Here is a 21,557-nt window from a genome sequence, read left to right as displayed (position 1 = left end):
TTTATCAGTTGCAAATGTTACGTTTGCCGATGTAATGCAAAAAAGATACCATCATTATTATCGAACAGCTTAATACGTTTTTAATGCAAGATATTCATGCAGTCGTCTAAATAATTAAATAATAATTATATCATTTTAATTACGGAATCTTAATTTAATATGTGGATAATAATAATAAAATCATTACATTTTAATTATCAATCTAGTTACTTAATTATTTATTATGTCACTTTCAAATAATATCATTACCTTTACTTTACATATTCAATAAAAAGCAACACACTGCACATTTACTCGGTTCTTCCATTCGTCTTATAAATTAACTTTCGTGAAGATACATATCAAACTATTTTGTATTCCACAAGCATTACTGCGAATACTATTTTTCATCTCAACTCACGGATTTAGAATTAAAACCGTGACGCTAATAGATAGAGGTCTATGATATACAGAAGAATGCGCTATTTCTGTTTGTGATAATCGGTTTTTTTTTTAACTTTTTCATTGGCATAATAAACGTTGCTTCGCAGATGTTCAAAATGTCACATTTCTGTAATTAGCGCTGTAATTAATTATATGGATATTTAGGGCAATTCGTTTGTACATACACGAAAATCTAGTCAGCAAATAAACACTTGGTTATACGTTTAATCCGCCATTATTCACGTAAAACATTGTAAATTAATTGACATTTAAGTAAAGATCTTCGCATTTTGATTTATCTTTTTTTTTTAAAGGATCGAATTAACCAATCCTTATTTTATTCTAAAAATTCCTACACATTGAAAATGAATGAAAACTATTATAAATAGATTTATATATTTTTTATATTCAAAATTATCCGAATAAAGGATGCAGAACTTTGTCGAGAATTTTTAAGTTGATCAGAAAACGCGAGATATCTATAGATAATTCGGATATACATTAAGAGCTTGACTTTATCTACTGGTCAGTGATTTTACGAGCGTGATAAGAAGCGTTTGCATGTTAGTGAATCCAAAATCGCGTTTTCGACTTTCGGAGTCTAATTTAGTGAAGCTTCATGACGTCTTTGTTCTGTTCTCCACATACTCGCCCTCCCTTACAGTCGCATTATAAAGTATTTCTTTTATTCTGTTTGTTCATTATAATTCAAATAAAACGTATAGAATCAGAAATTGATATTTTGATAAAAATATTATATTATATATAAATTAATTATATTAAAATATTATTTTATTAAATATAAAGCTCCTTTTGAAAATTCTTTCAACATAACGAGACCTCTTTTTAAACCTGCTAGAAATGCTGCCAGAAATGAATATCCTCATTCATGCTGGTAAAATAATATTTCCTTCAGAAACGGATATGACAGCATCGCTTCATATTATACGATTCATTAAAACCAAATTTTCTAATTTGATCGCGAGCGTCTCAAAGTTCCTGTCTGCGCCAGGGTGCTTCTAAAATAGATTATCATCGCTAATGATGCTCGCCAAATGCGACGATGCTTAGTCGCTCCTCCGACAACAAAGAGATATTATCGGAACTGCACACGAGAGCAATTACTTCGTAAATCGTGAATTAGGCAGGCATCGCCTAGCGACTCCCACGTGTCTCTAGTTGCGGCGCGTCGCGAGGGGCCGCGGTTTCCTCGACCCTGAGGAGCGTCGCGACGCCTCGTGCACGTCTCAGTGCAAGGGTGCCGTTCACCAAGAGTGCGCCGTCTCCACTCGTTCTGTCATTTCTCGCTCTTCTCTATCTCTTCTCCGCGCACATTACCGCGCTCTTCAAAGAGAGAAACGCGATAATACGCGCTTTCACGTGGATCAACACCGCGAGTGCGTTTTCAGAACTGTACCCTCGACTCCAAGTAGCATCGCAAAGGCAATCGCGCTATCGAGCTGGCATCGCATGTCTGGATCAAGCGCAAGCCCGGACAAGCAGAGATAATAACCTTCGTGGAGGGACCTTGACGTATCACCGTCACGGCACACATCGCGTTACACAGTGAATATTTCAATACAGTATCGATCTACCGCGTGTAAAATACGTGTGTGTCGTGAGTGTCTGTGCTCTGCTCTCAAATCCCGTGTCGTCGTGTTTTCTCGTAGAAAAAGCCTTCCTTTCATCTCGCGCTATGTATATTGGTATACCATTATACGCGCTGTCATCTTGTCACCCTGTGAATCCACCTGTCACGATAGAGTGCGTGCGTTCGTGTCACGCGTGTGAATATTTCAACGTATTATCGATCTACGCGGAACACGTGTTCCGTGAGTACCAGCGTGATACCGATCATCCTTATCATCTCGATAGTCCTGTGATCAATGTTACCTTGAATTTACCACGCGGTACTAATCTACCCGAATGTCAACAGACTACCTGAAGCAGTAGGATCGCGGTTTTCACACGGCACTAACTTTATCGAATCGCAAGATCACATTACATTTTTATTTCAAAGAAGTTTCAAGCTAATTTTCGCATAAAAACACCAGTCGCTCATTCGAGTCGCGGTACTCGAGTACGAAACTGATCCAAATGTCACAGTGTGACCGTCACACCGTTTATTTGCGTTACCGCAGAGACGCCGGAATCCGAACTTTTCCATCTAATCGCGTGTAGTGTGAATATTACAATACGAAATCGATCGACTGCAACACATGTTTCATAAATGCCTCTGTATAACCTGTCGTGACTTTATTTTTCTTCGCCTGTCTACGGTAAATCAAGTAAACGCGTCTATTCAATGCCAATGAGTATATCCGATATGAATGATAATTTCCTTTCAAGTATACATAACGAAAGAAATTACGTATTGAAATTGTACAGCACAAAGTTTAAACTCTCCGGGCGAACGCTGCAGTCACTAATGTTGGAAACATAAATAGAAAAAAAGTTCTTAACAACCGTCATTTTCTATTATTCCATGCTTTATCCTTGTAACGTGCGCCTGTGCACTCACGCCAATCAAGTTTCTTATGAATATTTCAATATAGCATCGATCTACGGAAGCTAAGCAGATATTCCGAGTATTCGCTCTTTTATAGCAATAACGCGGCTGTTGCATAATCGCGGTAATAATTCCATGCAGGTTATACGTAAGATAACTTTCTATCACCCTTTCATCGCGGAAGATTAAACATTCGATAAATTGAAGTAACGCGTCCGCTTTTTTTTATCACGACAGACGACTCATTATTTCTTATATTTATAACTTATTAAATTATTATATATTCATAAAAGTATATTTCCTACATTATAATTTTATTTTTTTATGCACGACAAACCAACATTTTTCATTCATATCGCGGATTTGATACTTGAACGTTCTTTATATGAATATTTAATACGGTTCAACTATGTGAATTATCCATCGATTATATACTTTTACCCATTTTCCTGCTTTCGTTCTCGTCGTATAATAGTGCATTCATTTGTCACTCACTGTGTTCTCGTTATGTTGTAAAAAAATATTCATGGATCTTTAGATCGTTCTCTATGTATGTATAATTACAGCTTTTAATCAACTGTGAGTTTTATGTCGGTGTTGTCTCGCTCGTAATGGCATTCCGACAGCGATGATAGACGACCATCTCGCCCTTGTACATATTATCGCGAAGACAGCTGCTCGCTTGCTTTCTTCGTGTAAAACTTCGAAATTTGCATGGAGTTTGACCGACTGCTTCCTTCAGTAGTTACAGCCGTTAATAATTGGTCAAGATAGTGTGACTATCGAAATTTCGTAAGAAAATATTTATAACTTTCGAGTATAAAGTTCTCTTTTTCGAAGTAAACAAATTAATATCGTACTAAGCGTTTTGTACTGTTGTACAGAAAAAAATAAAAATCATGATGGAATTAGAATAATCGATCGGAATTAAAAATTTCAAAAAATTTTCTTGCTCGGCTCATAGTCCTTTATCTTGTCTTTTTAATTTTTAAAAAGATTCGTTTGAAATTCGATTGTTAAAATGGCTTATTGTAAAAATATGATATATGAGTATGTTAACTAAAATAATAAAAATAAAAAGAAAGCAATCGATTTATAATTTAACATTAAAGTGGTTTTAAAAAATCGATTTATAATTTAATACTAAAGTGGTTTTAAAAAATTAAAGAGTGATACAATCTTGGATTAATTTAAGTCAACTTTTGGTGTTGGATTTTGAAATATTTGATAAGTATTATAATTGTAGTTAAAACATGATTAACATTTCGTGTCTAACATTTAGAATTTAATTAATAATTATAATGACAAATAATGATTAGAATAATTCTTAATATTTATGTGATAATTATATATATATATATATATATATTTACAGCCACACTTTATGACAGTAATGATACAGCACTTTAGTGTAAATCCAGGGATAAATCTTGAAACCGGCACTTGTTTTACTACCAAGAAAAGTTGAATTTTCTCCACGGTACGTGACTCGATAGTAGAACAAGATCAGAGGATTTTGTAGAAGCGAGAGATAAATTTCAGTAGTTCGTTGCTACAGCATTGCAGCGTTCGTGCAATTTGTTTTTCTCGTACATAATTAGTAACTAAAACGTTTAGCCAATTGAATCACCCGCTTATTTGCTTCAAATTCCTTATACTTATATACAATTTTTTATAACTCATAGCTAGAATGTATTAAATTAAAATATGTCAATAACTTCAAATTTTCATCATTTTTGTTTTATATATTTCTAATTTTTTATTTAGAAATGTTTGAACATATATTAAAATTAAATGGATATAAAAATGATGCTATAGCGAAATTTATTAGAAAACCTTTCCTATTTAGATATTTTAACATTTTTTAAGACGTATACGTCACTTTTATTGCAACATTTTATATAAGAAATAGAAACGACAGTCTTGCTTTAAGTTCAATAACTAATATAAACTCATGGTCACGTACCTCTTCCTAACTATAGATCAAATGAAATAGTAAGACATTTACCTCGTTAACTAATTGCCGTACATAGCGCCGTCAGGTACGCGTTTAAAGAAAAAGTTCAAGCAAAAAAAACTTAATTTCATTTCCCAGTAATATCGAAGAACTGATCCTAGAATACTGGAATACTAAAATCGATTTTAAGGCACGTGTGTATCATTGGAAAGTCATTCGAAAAACATACGCCACAAACTTTAACTATCAAATCAAATGTTTCAAATATTTTTTGCATACTCTTAAAAAAAGTTTTTAAAATTCATGTACTGTAAAAATAACATTCCAGCAAAATTCTTTAGAAAATTATTTTCATAAAAATATTATAACAGTATTATATATTTTAAAATTATACGGTCGAAATTAAAGCATCGTTAATGTATTATTAATATCAATTTGAGAATAGCGGTTAGTATTTCATGATATGAGGAGATTTTATTCATCAGAAGATTACAGAAAATCTTCTTGGCAGTGCAGCCAATATATTCTAAAAATATTCAAGAAATACGAGTCAATACAAATTGCATTCCTCTACCTTTGTCATTATCAAGTATAAAATATTGAGCATTAAAATGAATCGAAAGTAATCTCTTGTTTTCACGCATTTTACCTTGCATATACATGTATCTGTGTCGCTACCGTGACAAAGCAGTCTACTTTAAATCAATCGAGAGACTCGCTATTAAAGCTTGTGCCGTTTCTACGACGAGACAGTTCTCCCACGAAGAGGCAAACGTTAGTTGACGCGCGCGTTACCCGTGCCACTTGTAATCCAACGTTGTGCGTTACTACTTTGCGGTTAATTGAAATTTTTCATTTTTATAAATTTAATTTTTTTAAAAAGTGAAAACATCGTTAAGCATATTTAACGACTTTAAACCGAAATAATTTTAAATGTAAACTGTATAAACAGTGAAATATTAAATAGCGTGAATTATTTTTAATAAAAGCAAAAAAAATATATTTAATATTATTTAATATTAAAAATACCTACTATATAAATGGATATTTAATGTTATTAAATATTAAAAATACTAAATCAATGGATATAATAACTGCAAGAAAGTGATAATACGAACTTTATTATGTCGTTATTTAGAATGTATCGAACTAGAAGATTATATAAAAAGAATTTATGTGTGCGTGACTACCTTGTGTAACAAAATTATCGTTGTCTTCTTCGATAATCTCAGTTTAACTAATGATCTTCTCGATTTTATCAAGATTGCCGAGTTGTATAAGATATGTAAGATAGAGCAATAAAGCACTGTTTCAAATCAAAAGACGAATTGCAACAGTGTTCTCAGATAATCAAAAGTTCTAGGTTTTAAATCGTTCAGTGTTTTCCGATTTTCATAATGTTTCACTCGCGCGCCACAGTAAAATTTATTCGAAAAATGAAAAAATTAATATGATGCATCAAACGATTCACGATGTGTACGTTCATTCAGTTTGGATAAATTACATATTTATTTATTTATTCTATATTAGTTATATATTAAACTCCTCAATTCATTATTAAAAAATTATTCTTTTAAATCTACTTTAGACTTTTTCTAATTTGTGATAAAATTCTATATTTGTCATATATTTTTGAATATATAATAAGAAAAAATGGAGATAGGATATACACATGTACAAAATACAAAGTATCCAAAGAATACTTATAACCATTTAAGAATATTAAAATATGTTTCATAAAATTATGAAGAAAAAAATTCTGTATTAAACTTCAATACGAATTATATTTCAAATTATCGCGAAGATCGTCCAAAGTGGATTTAAGATAGTCTTGGCTGCATTCCAGGCATGGAATGGCTTGGAAAGACTACAACCATATGAGTCCCTGAGGAGGTAATTTTCAAAATGCAAATTTTAAACTAAAAATTTCATATATGCTTTAAATTAGATGGGTATAATATATGTATAGTGAATTCTAATTTTTTGATTCTTTTTCTTTAAACTTCCTTGTACAAGCTTGTATCCGTTTACATCTTTATAATATTTCTTTTTCAAACTTCTTTAGCAATTTTAACTTTCCTTAATTGATTCTTCTTATTTGATCCTCTTTATTCGATGTTTTACTTCGATGTTCCTTTTTCTATAAGATAAATGTTTCATATCTTAATTTTCAATCTTTTATGTATATAATTTTCCTTTTAATTTTTTATTTTCTAATTGTTTTTTTTAATACATCTTATTTTTAATTTTTCTTCTATTAACTTCCTTTTTCAACATTTAATATTCTTTTTAGAACTGAATTAAAAATTAAAAACTAATAATAATAAAATTAAAAACTAATAATAATAAAATTTCTTTCATTGTGAAACATTTTTTAAATTAATTTAAGCCACGCACCAATTGCGCGTGCTCATCTTTACACATAATTACATATTTAATATAAAAATTTAATACTGCACCTGCTGCATAATATTATTTTTACAGTAATGCTGATATTATTATCAATTTGACAAAAGTACTTATTAAAATGTTGACACTTAAACTTACTTTCATTTAAAGAAATTTTTACGTATATACATATAAAGCGTAGATTTTACTTATTCTCAGTATTTTGGGATCAAGCGTCGATTATCCTTCGAGAAGTTCGACCAAAATCGCGCGGTAAAAGATCGCTACTATTCTTCTTGTTCGACCTAGATCAACTACGTGAGTGCTTTAGAACTACGCGGCAGCAGGAAGTCGGTAAAAGTTAAGTGCACCGACCATTCGCTGCCGGGGTTCACTTTCAGTGCCATCGCACGAGCAGTTTAAATCCCGATCCCAATGTCGTCCGACGTTGCACCACGTCGGTTTCTTCTGTGTTCGAGCGCGACATCATATGCCCAAGTTGGCATTTGTAACGTGTCAAGATTGCTATACTCGTAATATATTTCGCCATGAGTTAACAAATCAGCGTGTCCAGAATCGTAAGAAAAAAAAGGAAAAGAAAAGGAAAAAGGGAAAACTCTTATCGGAGAAATCACAAAGTCTAATATGAAATCGTTTAACGAGATTTAGGAAAGGATTTAAAAAAAAAAACGCTAAAACACCCTCGTATCCTCTTGTGATTGTCGCGCACCGCCACCACCACCACTGCCTCTCTTCCACGCGCATTCTCGAGCACTCGTCGAATCGACCGAGCGTATCGAATGGTCGAGTAGAAGTTAAAAAAAAAGCCGAGAAAAAATAATACACATACACACCACGAGAAATACGCCGACAGCGAGATCGTGTACCGAAGTCAGTCATGAATCTTATGTTCCGCAAGAACTTCGGCGAGAAGGGACTCGGTGGTGGCGGACTAGGTGGAGGAGGACTGGGGGAAGTTCGGCCTGTCCTGAGCACCACTACTTACGGGACCAGCGGGGCCTCATTCGGCCAGACAGGAACGCGTTTTGGCGCTACGCGCGGTGGTATCGGCCAGTCAGTGGTCAGTAGCGTGCGTGGACCCGTACGACGCAGCAAGGAATTCGGATACTTTCCGATGGCCGATCACGAGCACCAGGGACATGGTTATCGTACTCACTTATTCCTATCACCGCCTGCAGGTGGGGCACTCGGTTCACCGTCCGAAGAACCAGGCGAGCGACTGGGTCCGCCGCCACGTCGTAATTCGGGCCCCCATGTGATTAAATGGGGTGGCGGTGGGTCTGTCAATTCCACGCAGGGCGGTCAGACCGGCAATCAGGCCAGAAGAAAGCAAAATCAGATCGGTCAGCAGAAAGAACCTTCCGACCCACCAAGCCCGACTGCGTCTAGGCAGGTGAGTGTTACATTTAAAATCCATAAGAAACTCGAAGGGACCAAGAAAATAACTTGGATCTTTTCTAAGAAAAAGAGCAAACGATAGACAAAGTGTCAGCTGACTGTTGTGTCATTTGTAGAAAACGATTAAAAATGATAAAATGGGGACAAAATGTACTAAATTTTAATAAATATTTATTTTAATAGTATACTTAAGTGAATATTCAGTTATTATTAACTGAATATTCACTTAATACAGTAAATAAACATTTACTCAATAAAAATGATAGTTAAATTAATGGTTTTTGTACCAAATATAAATATATCTTTATATTTAGTAAATATTTAGTTAGCACTATTCAAACAAATATTTAATAAAATTTAGTACATTTTTTTGCGTACCCATATGTAATTATATTGTTACATGCATTATCAAGGATTTTCCATGAACCGCACAATAGTTGATCGACAGTTTGTCATCTGGTTTTGATTTAACGTTTAACAACGTTTCTAATACAATTAAAATTTTTTAATTTAAAATTATCTAAATTTTCCTTTAAATGCGTATTATTTCCGAGCATTGATTTATGCTATTTTTGTAAGCTATATAGAATATTCCAAAAAGATTAAAAAATAGAGGAGTATATCAATTTATCTATCTGCTAATCTAGAGAAAAACTTGTTAAATAACAATAAATTCATACTACGATATGAAATAGCACGCCAATAAACTATCAAGCGTGTTTATCTTTCAATGTGAGTCACGCACGGAAAACTGTTGTAACATGTTGTACCCTGTACTTAAGCCTAATTATAGTCATTTCCTACACAATCGACAAACTGAATTATTAATCTACAATCGCTATTTCGCTTTTTCCGACGTTAGAATTATTCTGTCTAACAAGAATGTTGGTGGTTTGCCTTTCGGCTGTTCGTCCAATATATCTCGTTACCCGCAAACTGTCATATGCATAAGCGCAAGAAATTTTAACATTACATATAGAATGATACAGACCAATTTACCGTCTAATTTATAACGATTATTTAATAACGACTTTACCTTATAATTTATACATCATTTTTTAAACAGAAAATAATTACTTTTTCATATTAGGCGTGCGTGCACATAATTTTGTGATTAATTATAGATGTAATTGAATTAATTTTACGCTTAAGTATACGTTTCCTACCATAGAATAAAATTAGTCATATTCTATTATTCCCTAAAAATAAAAGAATTAGCTAAGAAATTAAAGGGATATTAATATAATAAATCTTGGGAGGGGGAGGAGGGACTTCTTGATAGACTAATCGCTTTCCATTATCGTTATTGAACCAAGTATATATCCATTTATATCACCATTTCTCATAAAGGGCCACGGGATAGCGAAAAATTTTGCAATAAAGCAAAGTTACGGAGGAAATAGGAGACCGTTTATAGGAGGGAAGACATAAAGTAGCACTTACGCGCGCGCTCAAACGGTACCCAAAGTCGCTATCTTATTGCAAGTCGTGGTGAATCCGAGAACATGCCATAAATTCCTCACAGTGCAAATATTCGATAATTAACATCTATTGTTTATTATCAGCCCATCCGAAACCCGTATCGCATTCCATCACCATATTTTCGTGAACGTTCAGTATATTGTATTATACACATGAGAAGAGACATTTTCGGGCATAAGCACTTTACGATGTAATGAATCTCACCGCTTGATCCGTAAACAGAGATTGTAATCAAGAATTTAGGGCATATTATTTTATCCTTGTTGCTCATTGAATGTTAAACATGAATAAAATGATATCTAAGTGCAGCCGAGTGAAATTTCTGAACGCAGGGCAGTTTTAACCTTTAATAATGTTTTATATTTTACGTAACGATATTCTTAGTGTGTTGATTATGAAATTGAAAAACAATAATAATTTGTAACAAACTCGTCAAATTATTATTATTAGTATTAATTTTAAACTAAAAAATGTATTAAATTTTAATAGATATTTGTTTAAATAGTATTAACTAAATATTTATTAAATGTAAACATATATTTATTTGATACAACAATAATTTAATTTAACTATCATTTTTTCTTGAGTAAATATTTATTTATTGTAAATAAATGCATAGTTAGTACTACTAAAAAAATATATTAAAATTTAATAAACTTTTTCTCAGTGTAACATTAAGCAATGCTACACTGTCTGACACATTTATGCCAGCGCTACAATTATCGTAATTAAGCTTAGAAATGTATCGATAAAAAATATTGGAAGAATACGACAAGAAAATGTAGAATTCTTCATAAATCTCCTGCTAAACTTCTCGCGTGATCGAAAAGAACGTGCTGAAAGTGCGAGAGATATAAGTGCGGAAATTCACGATTGAAGTATTGCTGCGGCTTTCACGGTCTGACAAAGACCGCAGTGTCGTGCAGTAACCTGTGACCTTTACAGTGCGCACCGTGGACATTTACCATCATGTGTACTGAATGCAATGTAATTAAATATCCAAACACGCATGTTGGCACACTTTTTCTATGTATCGATTGAACTTATGAATGCAGTAAATGCATTCCAATGCAGAAAACACTGTCATCGCACATTACGTACTGCAGCATGTAATGCAGAAAGTTTGCACTTTAAAGGTGCATACAAACAAAACGAACATGATTTGCTAATTAATTTCATATTTTTCATTTACTTAAAATATTAATTTATGTATATATAACAATCAAATATTTATTATTTAGTATTTTATTGTAATTTCATGCATTGCAGTTTCGCAGAGACAAAATGAAAATTGAAAGAGATGTCAAATGATTTTCTTCACAACAAAATAAATTATAAATTATAGATATGTTCAATAAATAGAGAATATAATTATAATAATAAAATTCAATCAGGAAAATTACAAAATTTTATTGAAAATGTCATAGCATAAATTTAATTTACAATTAACGAACTAAAGTATATTTGTAGTATCAGTTTTTAGGAATTTCTTAATAATCCTTTTTATATCTTTTTCAAGATATAATATTTTTGTTCTTATTTATTATATAAAAAATCCATCTTAAGAAGTACATTATCTTTGAAAAAAATACTATGAAAAGTTTATGTCAAATACTCTCAATGATGCATTGGCAAATTAGTAGTTTGATTATATCGGGCATTATACACATATGTTGTTTGTTTATGCTGTATGCACCTTTAGCATGTTGAGGATTGAAAAAGTACAGTAAACATTTCCCAATGGAACCATTATTGCGAAATAGTCGCCATTCGGTGCCTTAATTAATGTATTATATATACGCAATGTGTGTGACATTCGGAATTTAACAGCTGTTTGGGATAAGCTAATACAATAACCACAATAGAATGCAATGCATGAGTTGACAGCTTGTTTGTAACTATAGATGATTAAACTCTTGATTGTACTATTTTAATTTGATTATCAAAATAAAATTATGTGTAAGTCAGATATAAATGCAGGGTTGGCAAACGTTACTTTTCAGTTACTTTGTCATTACTTTCTATAGTAAACAATTTGATGACGATGTTGCAATTTTTTATGACGGTAACACTAACTAACTAAACGCTAAGGTTGTACTAAGGTTAGAAAACTCACTTTGAAAAGTAACTTGTCATTATTACGCGTTACACTGAAAAAGTTATAAGTATAACGAATAACGCGTAACGTTACGCGTTACTAAAAATAACGTGTTACAAATTAGGAGTTATTTTTTCCAATAACGAATGACTTTTTCAATCCATTACAAGTAACGATTGACTTTTCTAACTCTGATGTTAGCATTACCATCATAAAAAATTCACAATGTCATTACCAAAACGTTATTATAACAAGGTAACGGTCAACAAAGTAACGTCATTACAAGTATATATATATATATATATAATATATAACACATTACTTGCCAACCCTGTATAAATGTTGGTGCGTATCATGCGTGCGAACGCAATGCAAGTAGAAATCTTGCCATAGTTACTACAACGTTATGCGACATACTATTTTTACACACTAAACAGCATGCAAATTGTTATTGATCGTAAAAGTATTTCGCCGCATATGTACATTTCGCACAATATTAACGATGTGCACACATGTATTTTCCATGCATGCACTGTTGCAATGTATTAAATTCATAGTATGCACATCTCTGTATATAGAAAGACACGAAGGGTCTTCTTGTAATAATTTATAGCGAAAACGTGACAGTACGATGAGAATAATTTCAATAATAAAGTTGATTAGAATATTATGATAAAAACTGAAGTTTTATTTTTTATAATATAAAAAGAAATAAACGATAAATCATTGTTCTTCTAAAATGTCTCTTCTCGGTGCATTCTATTCAGTTCTACTTTATAAAAGACGATGTCTCACGCTTGCCGGCCGCCGGATGAAAAATTACGAAGCGATGTGATCAATCGTTAACGTCGAGTGCACTTGCAAAATTGACATGCAACGTAAATCGCATTGCACCAACTTTGAACGTGAGCTGTAAAGTTGTCAGGTCTACGAGACTTTACGTGAAACGGCGGAAAAAACGGCGGGCCGAAACTACGACGATAACTGAGCTTTGACGCAAGTAGTAAAAGACAAGTCGAGTCGGACTCGAGCGCGTACGTGCGAACGCTGGCAGCGACGTTCTGTCTATACCCACAGCCTATTTTCATTTTATTTGGACACGTACCTTGACATCTTTACTATTACTGCTATAAACGTATTTGCGAAATATGTCTATGCTCGTAAATTTACTGCACATGTTGCACATACTAGGATATCTCTCAGCGCTTTCATCTTTAATCCTGCGAAGATGATCTACAACCTCATAAGCCGACATCGATTCTTTTAAGTGCAGTGAAATTTTTTAAGAGATAAAGAATATAATGTAGAATTTAGTTCGAATCTGTAAATATATAATAAGAGAGAAAAAGAATCTTTCTCTCATTAGAAAAATTTATAGCAACATCGTTAATCTATTGATACCAGTATAATCTTATGAAATCATGTTGCTATCGCAGAAATAAAGATATTTTAAAATGTAAATAATAATATTTTGAGATTATATTTAATAAAAATTAATTAATTAATAATTATTTTTCTATTACGTTTCATTAATAAATTAATAATTTTGAATAAATGTTTTAACACATTTAATTAAAAGTATAGGGATATCGAATTAGGATTATACGATCAATAAAATGATCAGGATGAGTTTTCATTTCGTACATGTTTCGAATAATATTTCATATACCCATTTAATTACTGATATTCGTACGAACCTTATGTTCTGTGATGGATTTTACAGTATGAGATATTAAATGAATATAAATTGATATGCTACTCTGATTAGAGAGTCTCTGACTTCACTTACCTCTTCAATTTCTCTCGTTGTTTAAATTTTTAAAATTTCTCTTTCATGGCTCCCAATTAATACAGCATTTTTTATTCGTGTTTTAAAAATTGTTGAGTCATATTTCTAATACATTTAGTATATATATATATATACATTTAATATAATTTTTTAATTGTATTATCGTTTTACAGGTATCCTTCAGCGGAAACCGTACTTCCGGTACTTACACACCTCTCGTGGTTTCTGGAAACAGCCCGCCACGAGGCGAACCAATCTCTTTGGCCACTTTGGACCGTGACTGCTTTATTATACCTCTCGCTTCTCTCGAACGTTTTTTACCAGCCGGTGTACCAGTAAGTCAATACAAAATATACACGTGTTTTTTTAAGAAGAAAATATTACTATAAAATTAGAGTGCTACAGAATTAGTGGAAAGTAAACACGCAGCATTATTCTTCCTTTCCAAATAATAAATATATCAAATGAATAATGAGATGCTCACCGCATGGTTCCTCCGTTGTCTGATACCTCCTTGGCCTCTTCCTTCTCTCTTATTTTCCCGTTCTTTTCTGATACACAATACCTGTACATGCAAAACACATTAATTATTGTACATATAATTACGCATGTAAACATAAAAAATTAGAATACAATAATAACGCTGCACTTTGCACGGCATTTCCGTTAATCGCGACATTAATCGCATGCGATGCACACTTTATATTCCCAGAGAACACGAATATATATGTATATATATATATATATATCGCTTTTCTTATTTGCTATAACAACACAAACTTAAAAAACGGAGTTTAATTCTTAGAAAATGAATTTCAATGTTTTGAACCATTAAAATTTTATAATATTAATTTTGAAATGCAATTTTGGTAATAACTGATTGTAGAAGAATAAACGTATGTTCTTTATTTTTTTTAAGCTTCCGTTCTTTTTTTACAAACAACTGAAAAATAACAATTTTTGTTGTTGTAGCAAATGAGAGATATTTTAAATCGCACATCGTGGCGAAAGGAATTTTGTATAATTTTAAAATTTGTTCATTAAAATATCAAAGTATTGTAATATTCGAGTTACAAGTCATTGTAAAGTAATGTCACAGTAAAACAATGTTACTTAATGTTTTCATTAAGAGTAAATTAATTTTAAATATCACAAGAAATTGTAGAGCAATTTATATAAATCAAAGAAATAAAACAATTATTCTTTTTCTCAAGGGGTCTTTAAATTTTAAAATTGATGTACATACAGTAAAATATAATTTACTGTTGCTTGCTTAATTGGAAAATATTAACGAAATATTATAAAAATGTTTAGTACAATTGATAAATGTGCAATCAACAATTCTGAGCAAGCATAGCATTTGCTGAAATTAGAATGGTCAAGCTATTGGCCTTAGACTCTTGCGACCTTCCGTACAAATATCTAAAAATAGATAAAATATGTCTACTAGAGAAAGAAACTAGAGATGTCTAAAATAAAGCGATAGTAAGTCACGATTCTGAAAAACGCTATTATTTAATAAAACAGTAACAAAATTATATCTTAATACTTGCAAAAAGAGACAAAATTTATATTAAAAAACTCTGCTAAAAACTATTTTTGCTTTTGTATTCGCTCAAATAATAATTACGATTGACTTCGAATAATGATTACGATAAATCAAATTACAAAAAAAAAAATAAAATTAATAGAGTACATAGATTATAAATTACGCGTAATTGGTAAACTATGTATTCTACTCCACTTTCTTTGAAATTTAACTTTTATCGTTTATCAAAGCATGCTCCTGTCGCTGATAAGAAGAGACCGGGAAGTCCTCTGTCGGTTCTCGAAGTTGAGGACCCGAAGCAATGTGTTCTCGCGCATTTCATGACGCCACTGGAACCTCTGGACCCGCTAATGGAATCTCCAGTGTCTCGTCCGTTAGTCCTACAACGCGACACCGCCGCGGAACTAGTCGCCGAGATAGCACCTTCTGCTTCGCAAAGTATTTTACTTACGAATATGGAGAAGAACAGTACGTAAAATCAGATTATCCGTCTTCTGAAGACGGCGAGATAACGACGACAAATACTTTTTAAGATCGTTTAGTCGAATTTCCGTGTGTTTCAGCGGATTTCCCGTTCATCACGTATTATCTAATAAACAAGCAGAGCACAGACCCCGTAGATTTTTACAACGAAGTGCAATGCGCGGCTCTACGTAAGTTCGACCCTCGAGATCTCAGATACGCTGCCAGTCACACGTTAGATCTATTCAACGAGGTAGCAACCATCGCGAGACCGCCGCTCGAACCACCCGGTGGAAGACCGCCTATTCCATCCACCGGATACATAGTGTCGATTTTTAAGGTTTTCGAGGGAGACGACGGTCTCAAATTCGAACAAAACTGGCTCTATTGGACAGGTAGGTATTGTAATTAAGGTGAAAAATAATTTAAGACTAACCAGTATAATGCGAAGCAGTGGAGTTGTAATAGATGCTGATCTGTAAAAATACAAATATATTTAAATTAAAGTCTCCTGCAATATAATAATACTACATGATTTTCAAACTCTCTAAATTCTTTGGAGTGGAATCTCACTCTAAAGAGTGAAAATTGAACCAATTTTGAAAAAGAATAGCTTAATTTTCAATCTTTAAGAGTGAGATTCACTCTAAAAGTGTTAGAGAGAAAGAAAGCTTGCTAAATATTAATTTTTATAAAATTTTATAAATAAAAATTTAACTCTCATTACAATTCAATTATAAACATGTTGAAATATTTCATGTATTTTTTAATCAATATTAAGCCTTTTACAAATACTTTATAAAATATTTTAAATATTTCCTAAATTCAAAGCTAACAATAAAATGTTATATGCATTATGCAATAATAATATAGCGTAATATCGTCAAAAATTCCACAAACAATAAATATGTTAAATAAATAATAAAAATGCTCACTTTATAGTTGTTGTCCCGCCATCATCCAATACTTTTCTATCCTCCACTTATTTCCCTGTTGCTGCCTTTTTGTGTGGCACACACATTACCTACAAAACACACCAATTGTATTAGTATAATTATGCATGTAAAATCAGAATACAATTAGAATACAACGCGCGGCACTTTGCATTGTACTTTCATTAATCGCGGCATTAATAACACGCGACGCACACTTTATATATTATCAGGGGATTAAATAGTTTATTATGTTGTGGCAGGAAGAATAACACAAAAGAGTCTTCCCTGCGTACGAGTCAAGTACGATTTGCCATATTTGCAATTTTTGAAAACGGTTAGGTTTCCAACTACCCGAACAATAGATTTCGATCGAATAAATCTCGCGAAATATGCATTTCGCTATTAACCTCCATACGAGCGCCAAACTTACGTTAATGTGCAGTTGACGAATATCGATAAATGACTCGTTATAACTGCATTTAGAAATTAAACGATGCTGCTTGTCGAGACGCTACGCTGCTCCATTCGAAATTCATTCGCGAAATTCCATTTACAAAGAGTGCGTTCCGTTTCTCGCATGATGTGCATAATGCATCGTTTATCCTTGTTGCTCACCAAATGTTAAACAAGAACAATGGATGCATCATGCGCATCATGCAAGATACGGAACGCACCTAAAGATGATCGCCAACTTTACGCGCGAAACGAATTACACGGAATGATTATAGGAATCGTTAAATAAGACGCGATAAATTGTCCGAAAATATATTAAATGCCAATTTCAATATCGTATATATAATCTTTCAAATGCGTAATTTTCCCGCGAATAGGTAAATGTTGAATCTAATACGGGGTCTACAATAGAAGTCGTAGTAGTCGTAGAAAATTGACCAATCACAGTCAAATATGAGGAGAATAATCAACTGTGATTGGTCAATTTTCTAGGACTTAAGACGCTACGACCGCTATGACTTCTATTGTAGACCCCGCATAAGCATCGCTATAATGAAATAATTATCATCCGTGAACATAGCGATGAAATAGCAATTCGCACTTTTCGTTATCTACAACTTTAAAATACTCTCAAGTAAATTAATTACGCCAGTCTCAGGGCGCGTTCACACCTTGACGGAAAAACAGAAAGCGGAAAAGCAGTGGCCAATCACAACTCGCGTTAGTAGTAAGTAGTGCTAAAAGCCGAAATTGTCGACTACCGCGAGTTCTGATTGATTGCTGTTTTTCCGCTTTCTGCTTTTCCGTCAAGGTGTGAACGCGCCTTTAAGGAACGATTACCCACGCCGCCTCGAATAGCTCAAGAGTCATTAATCATAGTACTTAATTGATCGATTGCGTGAACTCAACTGATTGTTCGTAGAGAATGATTGTGTCTTATTTCCGTAACTATTTGTTGTTCCAAAAAGTATTATAACAACACAACAAGAGACAATTCAGGGAAATTGTCACAGAAAATGAATTTTAAAATGACTTTTCCAGGTTTTCCAGATGAAAACGGAAAATTTTCCAATATAAAATATGTAAATTTTAATATATTTAGAGTCAAGGATTGTAAGAAAGCTAACCTATATTATTAAAAACAATGCAAAATAGGCTTAATAGCATAATAAAATTTTGGGTGCAAATTTAAGCTAACAAAAAATAAATTAGTATTGGAAAAAAGAATGCAGTTACGAAAAAGGGTGATCGAATAAAAATACTGAATAAAATATAAATTTTAATTATTTTATTAAAATCGTTTAAAGTGAGTTTTGAACGTATTTGACTATAAAAAAACGTTCCGATATAATATATATTAAAAAATTATAACAATTATTTGGAATAGGAGCAGTTTAAGGAAATTGTGAGCAAATTTCAAAATTCCAGACTTTTTTATATTTTCCCCTGACTTTTCCTGGTTTTCCAGATCTGTGGATGTATAATTACAACTCTGTAATTATGCGTCGCTATCCATTTGCTCGAGTCAAGCTGCGCAAATGATAACAAAGCGATCTTGCGTGAATATCGCATACTGTGTATGTAATCATAACAATACGTTGTGCTAAACAGTTGTACGAAATATTTTACATATGAAATGCGAATATCAGGAAACACGGTAGTGTCTTGGTGCTAAGAGCACGCGCATTATAATAATGCGATGAGAGAGAGGCAACAACGCATCGCTACCCGTCCGCTTGAGCCATGCCGTGCAAATGATAACAAAGCGATCTTACATGAACATCGCACGCTGTGTATGTAGCTATAATACGTCGTGTTAAGCAGTTATACGAAACATTTTATGTACCTACAGTTTAAAACTTATTGTAGAGAATTTTTTTGTGAATCCCACTCTGAGGAGTAAACCCCAACAGCACAAAACTTGCAGCAATATTACACGTTGCAGCAATATTGCTGTAAGTGTATTCTGTAATGTTGGGGAAAATTTAGCTCACTCATAGATTGAAAACTGCGTCACTATTTTATAGGATTAGTTCAATTTTCACTCTTTAGAGTGAGATTTTACTCGAAAGAATTTAGAGAGTATGAAATGTGTGAATATTCACCGAATTCATTTCCCTTCCTTGGAATCGGAAAACTCCGATTTTGATATTATTATCACACATTTTGCATTTTACTTTGTAGATTCATTAGCGTCGCTAATATATGTATGTATAAAGTATTCTTATCTTATGATAAATATGTATTCTTATCTTATAAATTAGATGACGCTAATGAATCCATAACATAATGATATAACTTGCTTATACATATATGTTATATACTAAAAAAATATAATTATATAATCTCCTACTGTTGCTAAAGAAGTTTGATAATAAAAAAGTAAACTGCTGAGTAATTATTTTAATTTAAAAAGTTATTAAACCTCTTTAATGCTTGTTTGAAGAATAAAATTTTCCTTCGTTTCGATTGCAAAAGTATGTGTTATAAAATAAAATTTTTATTTGTGATAAAATAAAATTTTATCATTATTTTTTTAAATTTTAATATGTTTCAAAATCGTATGTGAAAAAAAGAACAAATTTAGTAAATGAATAATTGTAGTTTTAATAAGAAAATGAGATTAAAATACTGCACAAAGTGTAGTGTTTTAGTCTCATTATCTCGATTTATTAAAATTACAATTTTATTTTTCTTATGGGATTATGAGATTGACTTTAATCAATCTGAAAAGTCTACTATTAAAAGATTTATTGTTATTATATATATATAAACAATTTAAAGACTATCATGTTAAATTTATATAAAAAATAATATTAAAACTTGATATTTTATCTCTTACAAAATGAATATTTCATACGCAACCCATAACATATTGATCTATACAAGTGTTACGAATAATTGCACGAATAAAGAAGCAAATTTTATTCCGATAGTGTATCAAGATACTACATTAGCTTTTATCGTGTTACAGGCGCGCGGATGATGTATCGATACTTGCCAAAATCTGTGGGTCTCAGACGTATTACTTTGCACAAATCGATGTCACAAGGCGACAAGATGTATCTGTTAATCTGCGAGTGTTCGCAGCTGCAAGATAATCTATCTGCTGCGGCAATACTTCTACCAGCACTTCGTGCACGTCTGTGCGGATACACCGGACTTTACAGACCCTCCGTGTGCTTCTGATTCCTCACCCGGTTGTTAGAGTCTGCGAGGAACATCCTTTCGAATCGCATTACGTATAACTCTGCAGAAAAATCCAAACGAAATGGTGTCGTATCAAATCTTTTACTTCACGATTCTATTTGTAACTAAACAAGTTAATACCAATATCTTTCAGTTAATAGTGAAACGATGTCGATAAGCAATGGTATCGATCAGCATTTCTATTTTTAATCAGAATTAATTTTGATTGCAGGAACATAATTAATACTATAACGGGAGAAAAGACGCGATACTAATTTGCAGGAACTGAGGGTATATCGTCGTAAATGTCGTTAACGAACGAGACACTGTGATTTCTTATCGTACTACCTATTATAAGGAGCGCAACTTCGTATACGCTTTAGACGAGTCTCGTCGATAATCGACGAAACGGCATGCATGCTCGATTAGATATGCAACTGAACCTATTTGTATTTTTCGACTTTACTATCTCGTTCATTACGCAAACGAGTATTGCCCAAGTAGGGTCACCGAACGAAGCGGAAATGAAATATATACAGAACGAATAATAATAAAATTGATAGGTTGCAGAAAGTATATATTGTAATATATATACGTAATATAAAATAATACAAAACGGGTGTCCGATCCATCTCATACAGATGAAGCGCCAAGGATCCTCGATATTTAATTTCTGGAAAGAACATTTTATGTAGTAACATGGAAAAGTTAACGATGTAAGTGTTGCCGATTAAAGACGTTTGGTCATCCTACGGGCATCGCATTATACAAGCATACAATAACGATCATATACGCAACATACTTTTATTACTATTGATAACTATCGAATAATCGCTAATTACATATCATACTCGATAAACTGTGATATTTGAACCAGCGGCGTATATATCACAAAATGGGACTC

General features: G+C 32.6%; 1 protein-coding gene across 8 annotated transcripts; it reads left to right on the top strand.

Annotated features, from left to right (window-relative positions):
- The first annotated feature begins 1,512 nt into the window (after positions 1-1,512).
- On the top strand, positions 1,513-21,054 carry LOC108724505 (uncharacterized). Of its 8 annotated transcripts, none has more exons than XR_001936706.1 (9): positions 1,513-2,255; positions 3,499-3,724; positions 4,308-4,412; positions 7,587-8,691; positions 14,239-14,400; positions 15,845-16,082; positions 16,178-16,471; positions 20,439-20,738; positions 20,886-21,054. XR_001936706.1 is itself a non-coding variant. In XM_018450919.1 (9 exons), the coding sequence occupies exons 5-9, from the start codon at positions 8,176-8,178 to the stop codon at positions 20,651-20,653; spliced, it is 1,425 nt and encodes a 474-aa protein (XP_018306421.1). In that variant the 5' UTR covers positions 1,513-1,989; positions 2,094-2,255; positions 3,499-3,724; positions 4,308-4,412; positions 7,587-8,175; the 3' UTR covers positions 20,654-21,054. The 8 variants fall into 8 exon arrangements, 7 of the variants coding, with proteins under 7 accessions (XP_018306421.1, XP_018306426.1, XP_018306422.1 ...); XM_018450919.1 differs by having other exon boundaries at positions 1,513-1,989; positions 2,094-2,255; positions 20,439-21,054; XM_018450924.1 differs by having other exon boundaries at positions 20,439-20,641.
- The last annotated feature ends 503 nt before the right edge of the window (positions 21,055-21,557 follow it).

The sequence above is a fragment of the Mycetomoellerius zeteki genome, unplaced genomic scaffold (assembly GCF_001594055.1).
Source record: "Mycetomoellerius zeteki isolate Tzet28-1 unplaced genomic scaffold, Tzet1.0 scaffold301, whole genome shotgun sequence".
In the NCBI taxonomy this organism is placed as follows: Eukaryota; Metazoa; Arthropoda; class Insecta; order Hymenoptera; family Formicidae; genus Mycetomoellerius; species Mycetomoellerius zeteki.
This window is presented reverse-complemented; position numbering and strand designations above follow the sequence as displayed.

Bases quoted from the DNA above. Each gene is read 5' to 3' on its own strand.
- LOC108724505 (XM_018450921.1), top strand. From the start codon at position 8,176: ATGAATCTTATGTTCCGCAAGAACTTCGGCGAGAAGGGACTCGGTGGT. The intron at 8,692-14,238 runs GTGAGTGTTACA...ATCGTTTTACAG, and splicing joins GCCCGACTGCGTCTAGGCAG to GTATCCTTCAGCGGAAACCG. The intron at 16,472-20,438 runs GTAGGTATTGTA...ATCGTGTTACAG, and splicing joins AAACTGGCTCTATTGGACAG to GCGCGCGGATGATGTATCGA.